Raw genomic sequence first — 14,139 nt, 5'->3', positions numbered from 1 at the left:
GAAGATGATGATGATTTTGATGATGAGGAAGCTGAAGAAAAAGCACCAGTGAAGAAATCTATACGAGATACTCCAGCCAAAAATGCACAAAAGTCAAATCAGAATGGAAAAGACTCAAAACCATCATCAACATCAAGATCAAAAGGACAAGAATCCTTCAAAAATCAGGAAAAGACTCCTAAAACACCAAAAGGACCTAGTTCTTAGAAGACATTAAAGCAAAAATGCAAGCAAGTATAGAAAAAGGTGGTTGTCTTCCCAAAGTGGAAGCCAAGTTCATCAATTATGTGAAGAATTGCTTTTGGATGACTGACCAAGAGGCTATTCAAGATCTCTGGTAGTGGAGGAAGTCTCTTTAAGAAAATAGTTTAAACAATCTGTCAAAAATTTTCCGTCTTATTTCATTTCTGTAACAGTTGATATCTGGCTGTCCTTTTTATAATGCAGAGTGAGAACTTTCCCTACCATGTCTGATAAATGTTGTCCAGGTTCCATTGCCAAGAATGTGTTGTCCAAAATGCCTGTTTAGTTTTTAAAGATGGAACTCCACCCTTTGCTTGGTTTTAAGTATGTATGGAATGTTATGATAGGACATAGTAGTAGCGGTGGTCAGACATGGAAATGGTGGGGAGACAAAAATATACATGTGAAATAAAACTCAGTATTTTAATAAAGCAAAAGAACAAACAAACAAAACAGTGCACTTGATCTCTCAAGTTGCCTTGCTTGGCCCTCTTCCAAGTGTACTTTACCTCCTTTCATTCATGCTGTTAACTTTTTAGTAAACTTTCACTCCTGCTCTAAAACTTGCTTTAGTCTTTCACTCTGCCTTATGGTTCTTGGTCGAATTCTTCTGAGGAGGCAAGAATTGAGGTTGCTGCAGACCTGTATGAATTTGCCACCACTAAGAAGGCCAGCCCCCACCTGTAGGCTCAGTCCATGTTTCTGGAATGAATTCTATATATAGACTGGGGAGTTTTTAAAAGTTTAGACCAATAATCTAAGACTCCCTGTCTCCTGGATCCTTTATCCATCATCCCAATCCCATGATGAACACTTGTCTGGATCCCTGGCTGCTTACTTGCAGTGGCCCTCTTTTTCAGATATTATGATTTGTTTGCTGAGCTGGTTTTGTGTTTATTCACAACAGGCCCCAGCCTACTGTGTGTCATAATCAAATATTAATCATAATTCTTACAATCAAGTGATCAAATTCTAGAATCAAAGGAGAAAACAGCTGTATAAGCTAATAACATATATAAAGCTGGATGTAACAATAAGCCCATACTGGAAGTATAGATGAAGAACATATAAAAAAAGGAATCTGTCTTGAAGAGTAGAGGATGACTTCACAGAGGGATTGGCATGGAAGGAAAGAGAAGACAATTCTAGATAGTTGGAGCAGCAACTCATCTGAAGACATAAAATTGTTAGAAAATGGTATGTTTAGGAGCACAAAGGAGTTGGTATGAGTGAAGTCTATAGGGTATCGAAGCCAGGTTAAGGAATAAACCAGCTGGCAGCTTCCAGGGACCAAGAGGCAATGGAATGACCCAGTAACAGAATAAAGTGGAGAAATTGTACTTTGTGAGCTCTCACTTAGGAAAGACACTAGATATCGTGGACACATGAGAGCAGAAATACCCAGAACAATCGAGAACGAACAGAGGGCTGCTGACAGCAGTTCTTCACCTTTCCTCCAAGATGGGCTCAATTTCTCCTCCAAGTAATTGACAACAATATTGGTTCAAAGATGCACCAAATGTTGAGTGCATATGTAAATGTGTCCACCTAGCCCTGAGCTACATAACAGAGAGTACCAAAAAATTACACTGAAATGTTAATAAAAGTTCCAGGTCCTGGTCTCAAGTATTTTATGTGTATTAACTCATTCAATCCTTATCCTGTGAGGTAGATTTTATCACTTCCATATTACAGATGAAGAATCTGAAGCACAGAGAGGTCAAATAACTTTACAAAGTTCACACAAGTATGAAGCTATGATTTACCTCTAGAGTGGCTACCTCTAGAGTCTCCATACTTAACCATCACATTGAGTTTTCACTTTATCTTCTGGGCAGTGGAGAGCTGGTAAGGTTTTTTAAGCAAAAGAGCAATAATTTGTGTGTGAACGTCACTCTGGAAGATTGAGAATTTGAGAACATAGAATAGAGTTGGGAGAGGCTGGACATGAAACATGAGTAGGAGACCACTGAGCCAGTCACAGCAGGAGACCATGGGGGTCTGAGCTGAGGCAGGGGAATGAGTTTGCAGAGGAAGGGAAATGGAAGAGGTGTCAGAGAGATCAAACCACTGAGCGGTGGTAACTGGTGAGGAGTGACAGAGATGGAAATATCAAAAGCTTTGATGATTGGGATAAATGAAAGAATAGTGGTTCCAAGGGAAAATATTTGTTTCTGGACAACCTGAGCTTGAGGTTTCAAGTTCCACCAGTTAAAGGAACCCAAGTTAGCTAGTAAAACAGAGACATAAAGCTCTGTGGAAAGTCTGGATTTAGAGGCACGGATCTGGGAGACCTTGTGTAACAGACGAGGCTGAAAGTTCAGGTAAGGAGGGAAGCCCAGGGAAGCAGATAAAGGTATCAGATGAGACCCCAAAGATGGCCAGCATTTAAGCCCAGGTAGAAGAAACAGGGAAAAAAACTGAGTAGTGATTTGAAAGGCAGTAGAAGAGTAGGAGAAAGTAGAGTTTTGTAAAGCAAGGGAGGAGAAAGTTCTGGAAAAGAGAAAAAGAGAAACAGTGTAAATTTGGCAGGAGGAGCTGATCAGATGAGCTAATAAAGGGTCTCTGAGAAGGCCATGGTGACTTTCTAAGAAACCTACAACTGGGTTCCTCCCTATATCTGCACCTCCAACTCCTCTCCACCTACAGCCCAATTCTAGGGGCCAGGACTAATCTCATGGCACCAGCCCTTCCAGCCTTGACTTTCAAAGCCACAGTTAACCACTCCATACGAGCTGTGATGTTACTCCTCTGTCCTTCACGATGATGAAGATATTGGAACATATTTCCTTAGGCTAGAGATGAACCCAAGAAGACTATCCCGTGGTCACTACCTTTGTGTTTTGATCCACAATTTTCTTCATATTTTTCAACAGATGATTATTTGGACCACCTTCTTTCTCATTCACGTACACTATCCTATCCAGGTCTGGAAAGTTCCGGTTCAGATCTATTCCCTGGGCATTGCTTCGACCCACAAACCAGTCTTTGAGTTCACCAGGCTAAAAAAAAGTCAAAGAGAAAAAATCATCAGTTGCTTATTATTATGGTCACTTTCTATTTAAGGTCTCTATCAATGCTCTTTAAAATAACTATTAAGATTATTTATTTCAACAATGCCCCCCCATATCAGCATTTTTACTACTTTACTTATATAAACATGAAGATATCAAATTTAAAGTACAGTGACGGGCCGCATCATGACATTTCTTACCACGACTGACAGACTATACAACAGTGATCCCATAAGATTTTAATGGAGGTGAAAAATTCCTATTGCCTAGTGACATTTTGATGATCCTGACCCTGTGTAGGCCTAGTCTGATATGCATGTTTGTGTCTTCGTTTCTTTTTTTTTTTTTCCCTAAGAGACAGGGTCTCACTCTGTTGCCCAGGCTTGGGTGCAGTGGCATAATCACAGCTAACTGTAACCTCAAACTCCTGGGTTCAAGTGATCCTCTTCCTTGGCCTCCCAAAGCACTGGGACTACAGGTGTGCACAACCATGCTAGGCTAAGTTTTTATTTTTTATTTTTGCTAAAGACAGGGTCTCACTATGTTGCTCAGGATGGTCTCAAACTCCTGGCCTTAAGCAATCCTCTCCTCTGGGTCTCCCAAAGCACTGGGATTACAGATAGAAGCCACTGCACACAGCCTGTGTCTTATTTTTAACAAAACAGTTGAAAAACTAAGAAACCATTAAAAGTTTTTAAAATAGAAAAAAAGCTTGTAGAACAAGAATACAAAGACAGAAAAGATTTTTGGACAGCTCTGCAATGTGTTGTGTGTTTCAAGCTAAGTGTTATTACAAAGAGTCCAAAAGGTTTTTAAAGTTTAAAAGTTTATAAAGTAAAAAAGTTACAGTAAGGTGGCCAGGCGCGGTGGCTCATGGCTGTAATACCAGCACTTTGGGAGGCCAAGGCGGGTGGATCACGAGGTCAGGAGATTAAGACCATCCTGGCCAACATGGTAAAACCCCGTCTCTACTAAAAATACAATGCTGAGGCAGGAGAATAGCTTGAACCAGGGAGTCGGAGGGCGCAGTGAGCCAAGATCATGCCATTGTACTCCAACCTGGTGACAGAGTGAGACTCCATCTCAAAAAAAACAAACAAAAAAAAGTTACAGTAAGATAAGTTTAATTTATCATTGAAGGAAGAAAAATAGTTTTTATAAATTTAGTGTAGCCTGAGTGTACAGCATTTATAAATTCTCTAGTAGTGTACAGTAGTGTCCTAGGCCTTCACATTCACTCACCACTCACTCACTGACTCACCCAGAGCAACTTCCAGCTCCATTTATGGTAGGAGCCCTATCCAAGGGTACTGTTTTTATCTTTTATGCTGTATTTTCACCGTAACTTTTCTACGTTTAGATATACAAATAGTTACTAGTGTGTTGCGGTTGTCTACAGTATTCAGTACAGTAACACGCTGTACAGACTTGTAGCCTAGGAACCGTGGGCTATATCACATAGCCTAGGTGTATAGTAGGCTACACCATGCAGGTTTATGTAGGTGTACTCTAGAATGTTCACAAAACGACAAAATCACCTAACATTGCATTTCTCAGAACACTTCCCCATTATTGAGAGATGCATCACTGTATTTGTTATAGGTATTTTGCAAATAAGTTCGATGAATAATATTTTAAATGTTAATAATAATAAAGAGATATTTATCATCAAATTTCACAATATATATTCACTAGTTATAAATGACCTATTTCAAAGCACATCATTTTATAATTAGATTTAAGTAAAATATTCATTGCCTCTGTAAATCACAGCAACCTATTTTTTAAAGATTTAGAAGAATAAATAACTAAAGATTAGAAGCTTAAAATGAATTTAACATGCATTATAGACTAATAACATGTCTCCCTCTTATAGTCTTCATGAAAAAATATGAGCTTAGAACAAAATTCTAGGGCTTTACGGTTTGAGGAATTTCTCTCCAGTTTAAACCCTTCATTTATCTGATGGTACAATCTGGAAAATTATTCCAAGATATTTGTTTTATTTTATAATGTGAATTTTCTTGTTTTACTGTTAAATTATATCACATGATATAGACATATTTCCACATTTTTTAAGTCATGGAAGCTTAGATATCTTAGACTGCAAGGAATAAAAATCTATAAGACAAAAAATAGCAATGATAATCTGTTGCCTATATGTCTAAAACTTCTGAATATTACCTTAAAATATGAAATAATTTAATTTTATATATACTAGAATTTTTCTCTCATAAAACTTTAGAAATCATATCAATTTTATATCTATTTACAGAAATTCGCTGAGTTTCTTACAATGTCAAACTACGTCATTGGATCTTTTTAACTGTAGATAAACATACTAAATATTAACTTGAATGTGTTCTCATGTTCCCATAGACTAAGAAAATTATTTTAAACTGTAGAAAACAGCATATACAATGTTCCCCACCCCTGTCCAATAAAATAGGAACAAACGCCATATATATTCTCTTAAAAAGGTATTACTTTCCAGTTCATCTAACAGCTAAGATATATTAAATTATTTTTAGTTAAGAGGTAGGGTTTTCGCTTGTTTGTTTTTTAACTTTACTGAGCGTATGTAAAAACCAAGTAAACATCAGTAAAACATTATTCTGGCCAAAAGTATTTCTTCGTTAAATTCAGTAGAGGGCGCTGTGACACTAGCTCACCCACATACACCCATGGCGTTACTCTTCAACAAACCGCAGTATTTTTCATATTTGTAGATTTTTAAAAGAAAACTTAGCTAGTCACAAAAGTGGATGAATAATTTATTGAAAAACATAAAACAGAACACTATTTGAACATTAACTTCTTAATACAATTTCTGATTTGCAGTCTTTACTGGAAAAATTCACCCATCACCCCTTTCATTCTGAGCTGTTTTCTTACCAGTGAGTTGAATAATGAATGCATCACTTACGCCCTCCACTGCACCATCTTTAAGCTTTGTGCGAGGGCATAATTTTTAGATAAACATGTATGTACAAACATACAGAAAATGAAGAAAGCACGCCTGATCTGAGCTGCCTGGCACTCACCTGAGATGCTGCCTTCTCAAAGCCATCTGGGTTCAGGGAAGGCATGATATGAATGCGGGTACTGTGGATCAGGTTGACAATTGTCTCGTTCCCCTTCTGGTATTCATTGCATAGGTACTGTGCCAAGAAAATGAGCAGTTCTCGTCCAACAGCCTCATTCCCATGCATATTCCCAATGTATTTAAATTCAGGCTCACCTAAAAGATTAACAATAGTTTGGAGATGTTTTCTATGACATACAGTGCCAAATACATTGTATACCTACAAATGTATTATGAATACCTGATGGTTTTTTTCCTCCAGCAGCGATGCCTTTAAAAAAAAATCTACTTTAGACATTAAAATACCCCTTCTATCCTTCTATTCCTCACCTCCCAGCTACCCACCTGCTATGGACTGAATTGTATTCACCCAAAATTAATATGTTGAAGGTCTAACATCCAATGTGACTGTATTAAGGAGGTAATTAGGGTTAAATTAAGTTATAAGGGTGGAGCTCTAATCCAATAGGACTGTCATCTTTATAAAAAGAGGAAGAGACACCAGAGCCCTCTTTCTCTCCTCTGCACAGAGGAAAGACCATATGAGAGCACAGTGAGAAGGCTGCCGCCTGCAAGCCAGAAAGAGAGGCCTCACCAGAAACCAACCCTGCTGCCACCTTGGTCTTGAACTTCTAGCCTACAGTACTGTGAGAAAATAAATTTCTGTTGTTTAAGCCAGTCAGTCTGTGGATATTTTGCTATGGCAGTCTGACAAGACTAATATACCATCTCACCCACAATAACTAATAATAATAATACACTATGTGCCTCCTATTAAACAATATGCTTTGCATGTTTTCTCATTTAATCCTGACCAAACATCTAAAAATAAGTATTATTATCCAACTTCATTTTGCAGATGAACAACCTGAAGTTCAGACTGCTTAAGAAGACTGTCTCCATAGTTATATGGCCTGTGAAGCCAGGATTCAAATGCTAGTCTTCTGGTTTACTTAAAAGTCTATGTTTTTGTTTTTTTGTTTTTATTCCTAAATCATAGTGATTAAGAGGAGCCAGACTGCATGGGTGCAAATCCTAGTACCAATTCTTACTGTCTGGGATTGGGCAAGTTACTTCAGTTCTCTGTGGCTCTGTTTTTCCATCTAAAAATTAGAGATAACAATAGATTCTAGCCCAAACGGAAGGTTATTATCAGAACTAAATAAAACAATGAATGTAAATGCTTAGAACAGTGCCTGGCAAATAGCAAGTGCTATGTGTTTCCTATAATTATCTTTAATATTATTATTACAACACATTATCTTGCCATTGTGAAGTTCCTTGCCATACATAATCTAATTTTCTCTTCACAACAGCCCACTAAAATGTGTAAGGGATATATTTCTATTATCCTCATGGTATAAATCAGCCCAAAGAGGATATATTTTGCTGAAGGGCTCAGAATACTAACAAAAGTCACCGTTGCCAGTTTGAGAGACTCTCCATTGCATTTTAGGAGGAGTAATAAAATTGCAGAACGTAGCAGCAAAGTGATCTCAATTAATCCTGTTGTTCTGCTCATTTCTGCTTCATCCATCCCACAGGCCCAATTTCTGCAATGGAAAGGATTCTCCCTTCTACAAAATCGCTAAGGCTGTTGGTTCTTGGTATAAGAAGTTGGAATCATTTTTCTCCTGGAAATATGTTAACTAAACATTCTTTGCATGAGATTCCTGAGTGTCTGATTTAAGTGACTATTCACCCCAGAAAACTACATCCTTGTGGTGACCTCTCAGCCTGAGCTTCCGCTAATCTTAATCTAAGGATCAGGTGGGAGCAGGATCAGGGCTATTTATACCCCCCTCAGTTTTTACTTTGAGGGAGAGTCTCTAATAAAATTACCCCTAGGGACTTGCCCAGAAAGTAAGAGAAGAGATGAGGATGTGTGAGAAGGGATGTTTTCTTGGCTTCTGATTTCAAAGGTAATAATAACCTTCTTCCTTTCTGTAAACTTACGCAGTTTATACCTTCATTTATGCGATGTATTCATTTGACTGAGGCACAGGAGAAACTGCAGCAGCCCATTAGAGAGAGAGAGAGCAAGTAGCCAGAGGAATATTAGAAGCCGGCTTCACAAGGTTTTTTGAAAAAGTGGCACTAAGGAGACATTTTGGTCCTGCTCCCTTCCCCAAAACAACTTTGAAGCTTCACGTCACTCAATAAAGCTTGGCCCACAACCCCTAATTACACTGAAAATTTTTATAAATTCTCTGTATTTAAATCTTCTTTTTAATCAATTAAAGAAGAAACAACAAACCCGTAGTTACTAAGCCACATTTGCCCCCAGATGTCTGGTTTAGCTAGCAAAGTATATTTGTGTTCGAATGTGAATGCTTTGGGATAGAGCATGCTCCCTCTAGTTCTGCCACAGGCTGCGCCATTCCCTACTGCTGCTTTACTCATTTATGTTTGTAACTCCTGATTTTCAGACTCAGAAATGTGTGACATGGTTTCTTTTCAAATCTGCAGATTTCTCTCAGCAAAAACCTCCCCCAATATATCTATGTATTTGTGAGGAGGTAGTAACAATAATGACAATAACAATGCTTTAGGTTGACATGAAGACAGGACAACAAAGATCATTATATTGAAGATATTAATGTAGGGAAATAAAATGCAAGACACAGATGACAGCAAAAGAAAAGGCAAGTGTATCTCTAACCCCGTCTCTCCTCAGGAATAAATTAGATCACTATATAATGTTATCACTGGAATACAGAAGAGCTATGTTCCTTTACGCCAACTGACACGACTTGTGAGATGGGGAAGAGCCGCATTGTTTAAAGACAGCATTTGCTGGACATACGTGCAAATCCCAGGGTCAGACACTACATGGGATCCAAAAGCAAATATGTCAGCATTCCTAAACTGAAGGAATGTAGAGTCTGGAGGAAGACTCAGACATGCAATGGACAATGTTCAGGAGTGAGGCAACGGTGAAGGAATGTTGGATATGTAACTAAACTGCTTTGAGGTTCCAAACCGGGATGTTCCTCCCACCCCTCTGGCCTCTCTCCAGCTCTTTTCCCTCCCAAAGCCAAGGCTTTCTTTTTAAAACACAACCCTCCTCAGGTCACCTCCACCTAAGAACCCATCAGTAACTTCCCCTTTGCTTTCATGATAAAGACCGAAATTCTTTACAAGATCTTGAACCTCCATGTGGTTTGGCGTGGTGCCTCTCGCCTCCTGAGGCATCGGCCTTTCCCTCCTGTGTTTCAGCCATCCTTCTTTCAGCCACGGGACTCATGCCTATAATGCTCTCTGCTTCACATATTCACACATTTTATCTGCAAAGCCTTCTAAGTATGGCTAAATACGGCTTCCTTGGAGTATCTTTAGTCTAGGTCTAGTTCCTTTGTTATTTTTCTTTTTTCTTTTCTTTTCTTTTTTTTTTTTTTTTTTTTTTTTTTTTTTTTTTTGAGGCAGAGACTCACTCTGTCACCCAGGCTAGAGTGCAGTGGCACAATCATGGCTCACTGCAGCCACGAACTCCCGGGCTCAGGTGATCCTCCCACATCAGCCTCCGGAGTAGCTAGGACTATGGGTGTGCACCACCATGCCCAACTAATTGTTTTGTAGAGATGAGGTTTTGTCATGTTGCCCAGGCTGGGTTTGTTATTTTTAATACCTCAGTTTGAAAATATACATTCATCAATGTAGTTCTTTGATTAACCCCTCTCTCGCCCAGACTGTAAGGTCTATTAGTCCTGGGATGGGATCTATTTCAGCTCAGTAGTGTGTCACCTGTGCCCCTAACTAGAGTCTGGAACATAGTAGGGATTTGCATTCTTGTGAGAATGAGGAAAGAATAAATTCTGAGCTTAAATATCAGTTCAATAAATTTGTGAACGAATGAGTAAATGATTCAATCCCATCCTTGCAGCGGCGAGGCTGACAGTAGACCTGGCCCTTGAGACAGAGGTGCAGCTGCAGACGCTTGAAAATCCTCTGGAACAGTGAAGGGAATAAAGGAGTAACTGAAGGGGGCTTGAGGCAGCTTCAAGGAGGCTGCACCCCGGGTGGAATACCAGGAGGCCTCAATGGCTCGTTGCTCTAGCCAACATCCCCTGGTAGGAATGGAAACTCTTCTTTGGGAATGAAGGAAGCAGTATTGTGAACAGCCGATTTCCCATCAAGAAGATTAATCTCCATGGTCACCACAAAACGTCTCCAGGCGAGCAGCTCCCCAAGGCTATTTTTGTTGTAAAGTCTAAACAACAGATTCTGAAGAAATTTTGCTTTCAGAATCCTTAATACAGAAATAGCAATAAAATTAAAGACTTTCGATTTTGAATGGCCCTCTCTGAGTCAACACATTCTTTACCTTAGACTTTTTTTAAGCAAAGCAGTGAGTTTTTCATCATCAATTTTCCTTTCTGTGTAAATGGATGACGTTTGCCTTCCTGTTTATAGTGTATACATGGAAGAACAAACTACAGGTTTAACACGTTGCAGCTGCCAGGTACGTGGATCCGGCTGGTAATGTACACGTCCCTGTGAGTTAACTCATCTTTCTCCTAGCAACCGGGTAGGGGAGCGGAGAAGACGGGGAGAAGCACTACCCTCAGGACATTGGGGATGGTAGTTTTTACATTCATCTTATTTTCTTCACTAATTCATTTTCCTTTTTACACAGTAATCCTGAGTTCCTGAAGTTGCAATTGAGGAATCATCATATTTGCACAGGTTGCAGTTCATAGGCTCAGCAAGCACCTTTTCCCCATTGTGTCAGTTTTCCCACAATTTCATGTAACCATCCAGCATTCCAGTTACTTCACATGGCACACAATCATCAATCGAGCCATTATTAAAAGACGATCAACTCACAAACCAAATCTAGCCTGGCTAGGCCGAGTTTCTATCTTTTTCCATCTGTATCACAGAACAATTAATGTACCTGGTTGAATTTGCATTGTTGTCAGAATAAGATAAGAATAAATTCTAAGCTTTAAAAATATCCACAGTTTTAATTAAGGCAGAAATAGTTGCATAAATTTCCAAACCAGAGCAGGCAGATGATTTTAAGTCCAGACTTGTAACTCTTAATTTGCCCCAATTTGTATTAATATGATTTGAAATAATTAAATCAGTAAAAAGGCAGCTTTAAAGAAGTCTCTTGCCTCAACAATAAAATGTTACTCTTTTACACCCCAGAAACTATATCCATGTGGGTGAAATTTGAAGCTGGAGGCAAGTTAGCAATTTTCCCAAATGGTAAAAGGAATTTACGCCTTAAAGTGACCAGAGAGCCACTGAAACAGAAGACCACAGGTCAGTAGGGTGAGCATGAAATAAATGATCAAATACACAGACAAAAGTAAAAAATAATATTGTCTTCCATTCCTACGAAAATAAAATTTACTTTCACTAGGTTATTTGACCCCATGATCAGTCTGTCTACCTATCTAATGTTTTCTTCTCCTTTTGGAAATAACAGACAGGCTGATCACTAGGCACAGTCATTGAACAGATAATCTGAAGATCCCTTTCAAATCTTAGAGCCAATTATTCAATGGCCTTTCTACAGGAAGGAAACAGCAGAGGGAAAATACCCAATGGGAAATGAAATAACAAATGTGAATGTGGGTTGTAAATTGTGAAATTTACGTAAGAAGTGGAGCATCATTATTTAGAGGGAAAAAAAGTAGGTTAAGGGTATTTTAAGAAAGAAGCTGATTATAGTAACAGAATTCTCCATCTTTTACCCTGAAAATAGAGAAGAAACTCACTCTGGGATGAATCTATTCTTCCTCCAACAACAAATTTTTGCCAAAATATAGGTCCACTAATTCATTTGGAAGTTACATATTTAACTCACTGATTACATAATTCTTGGAGCTGGTGACAATTTCAAAATATGTGTTCCTGGTACATGTAATAAACTGAACATAATGCTGAATAACGATAGTGTAATTTCCACAGGTAAAACCCCATTTTTCAAAGATATCATGATAAAATGTACACAAAAGCAGTGATTTTGAAAAATAGACAAACAAATGGCTATATAAGCCTCACAATCACTGCACTGATTTGATTTACAAACTGCTATGCAACCAAGTTGGAAACATCTTTGGAACAGATGGGCCATTTCATCAATGATCCTCCCTCAGTGATAAACCTGGGGTTAAACCATTAGTGCTACTAATTGTTTCCCCTTGTTTGACATTCTAACCTATTATAGCCCGTAAATCATTCTTGCAGAAACTGGATCCTAGAAGTTTCCTAGACCTGGTCAATAAGAACATCATTAATTGGCTCATGTTTTAGCACATTTTAGCAGCCTAAAAATGCTGGGCATATTCCTAAAGGAAATGCAACTCTCCAGGGGTCCAGTAAACAACACGAGGGGGTAGTATGGTTATAAAAACAGATTACTCCTTTACAAAAGAAACGAGGAAAAAGTAAAGAAGGGGGAAAACGAAACCAAGAAAAGGCAAAGGAACAAAAAATGGTTGCAAAAGAAATGACAGAGTATAGAAGCATTATATTCTCTCTTGCTTCTTCCTTCCTTCAGAGTGAAATTTAGAAAACAACCAAATCAACATTATATCTTAAAAGTTAAATCTCGGCCGGGCGCGGTGGCTCAACCCTGTAATCCCAGCACTTTGGGAGGCCGAGACGGGCGGATCACGAGGTCAGGAGATCAAGACCATCCTGGCTAACACAGTGAAACCCCGTCTCTACCACAAAAATACAAAAAAACTAGCTGGGCGAGGTGGCGGGCCCCTGTAGTCCCAGCTACTCGGGAGGCTGAGGCGGGAGAATGGCGCGAACCCGGGAGGCGGAGCTTGCAGTGAGCCGAGATCGCGCCACTGCACTCCAGCCTGGGTGACAGAGCGAGACTCTGTGTCAAGAAAAAAAAAAAAAAGTTAAATCTCATTTCATCTGGTTTTTAATGGGCAGTCAAGATGGGCTATATTACAGAATTATTCTGCAGAGACATATTACAGAATCATTTTGTAATATTAATTATGCATTTGCTATTAATATAATTTTAAAGTTATCTTACATATGACATCTAAAATATTCCTACTAAGATTCTAATTGAAGAAAGAGAGGTGAGCAAAAGAACAGAAGGTATTTCCAGCTTCACAAGTTTATAAAATAATGTCAGAGTTACAATATTAGCAGCAATGCCTTAACTTTCTGAAATGAAAGTATTTGATGCCTTCACAGAAGAAAGCTACAAACTTTTTACAAATACTCCATATACAGTGGTGTGCTGATAAATGTCTCACACTCAGCTCTAATTTGTAGCATTGCCTATTTCCATGGTGTAAATACTCCCACCCTGGCCAATTTGAAGTTACCAACTTGGCTCACAACTTTCCTGAAAATTAAAAAAGGCTCCCATATGCCAGTAAAAGCCTACTCCAGCCCACCACTGCATGTGGAAAGCAATTATTTGGGACAGATGGCTTTTGGTTTCTCCAAAGATTCTCCAAAAGGGGAAACTGAGGTCTAAGAAATCTGAAGAATTTTGAAACACATTATAAGAAATATAATGAAGCTACAGCCTGGAACAGTGGCTCACGCCTGTAATCCCAGTACTTTGGGAGGCTGTGGCGGGTGGATCATGAGGTCAGGAGTTCAAGACCAGCATGGTCAAGATGGTGAAACCCTGTCTCTACTAAAAATACAAAGATTAGCCGGGCATGGTGGTGGGTGCCTGTAATCCCAGCTACTCGGGAAGCTGAGGCAGAGAATTGCTTAAACCCGGGAGGTGGAGGTTGCAGTGAGCCGAGATCACGTCACTGCACTCCAGCCTGGGCGACAGAGTGAAACTCCGTCTCAAAA

General features: G+C 39.1%; 1 protein-coding gene across 1 annotated transcript in view; it reads right to left on the bottom strand.

Moving 5' to 3' along the window:
* Window positions 1–14,139, bottom strand: part of CPE (carboxypeptidase E) — a 133,204-nt gene that overhangs the window by 29,214 nt on the left and 89,851 nt on the right. The window contains exons 2-3 of the mRNA XM_011967782.1: window positions 6,302–6,498; window positions 3,078–3,245 (exon numbers count right to left, since the gene is read on the bottom strand). Of these exons, the coding sequence (XP_011823172.1) occupies window positions 3,078–3,245; window positions 6,302–6,498 (365 nt within the window). The remainder of the gene's footprint in view (window positions 1–3,077; window positions 3,246–6,301; window positions 6,499–14,139) is intronic.

Source organism: Mandrillus leucophaeus, unplaced genomic scaffold (assembly GCF_000951045.1).
Source record: "Mandrillus leucophaeus isolate KB7577 unplaced genomic scaffold, Mleu.le_1.0 Scaffold81, whole genome shotgun sequence".
NCBI classification, from domain to species: Eukaryota; Metazoa; Chordata; class Mammalia; order Primates; family Cercopithecidae; genus Mandrillus; species Mandrillus leucophaeus.
Note: the sequence above shows the minus strand (reverse complement) of the source record. Positions and strands in the feature narration are given on the sequence as shown.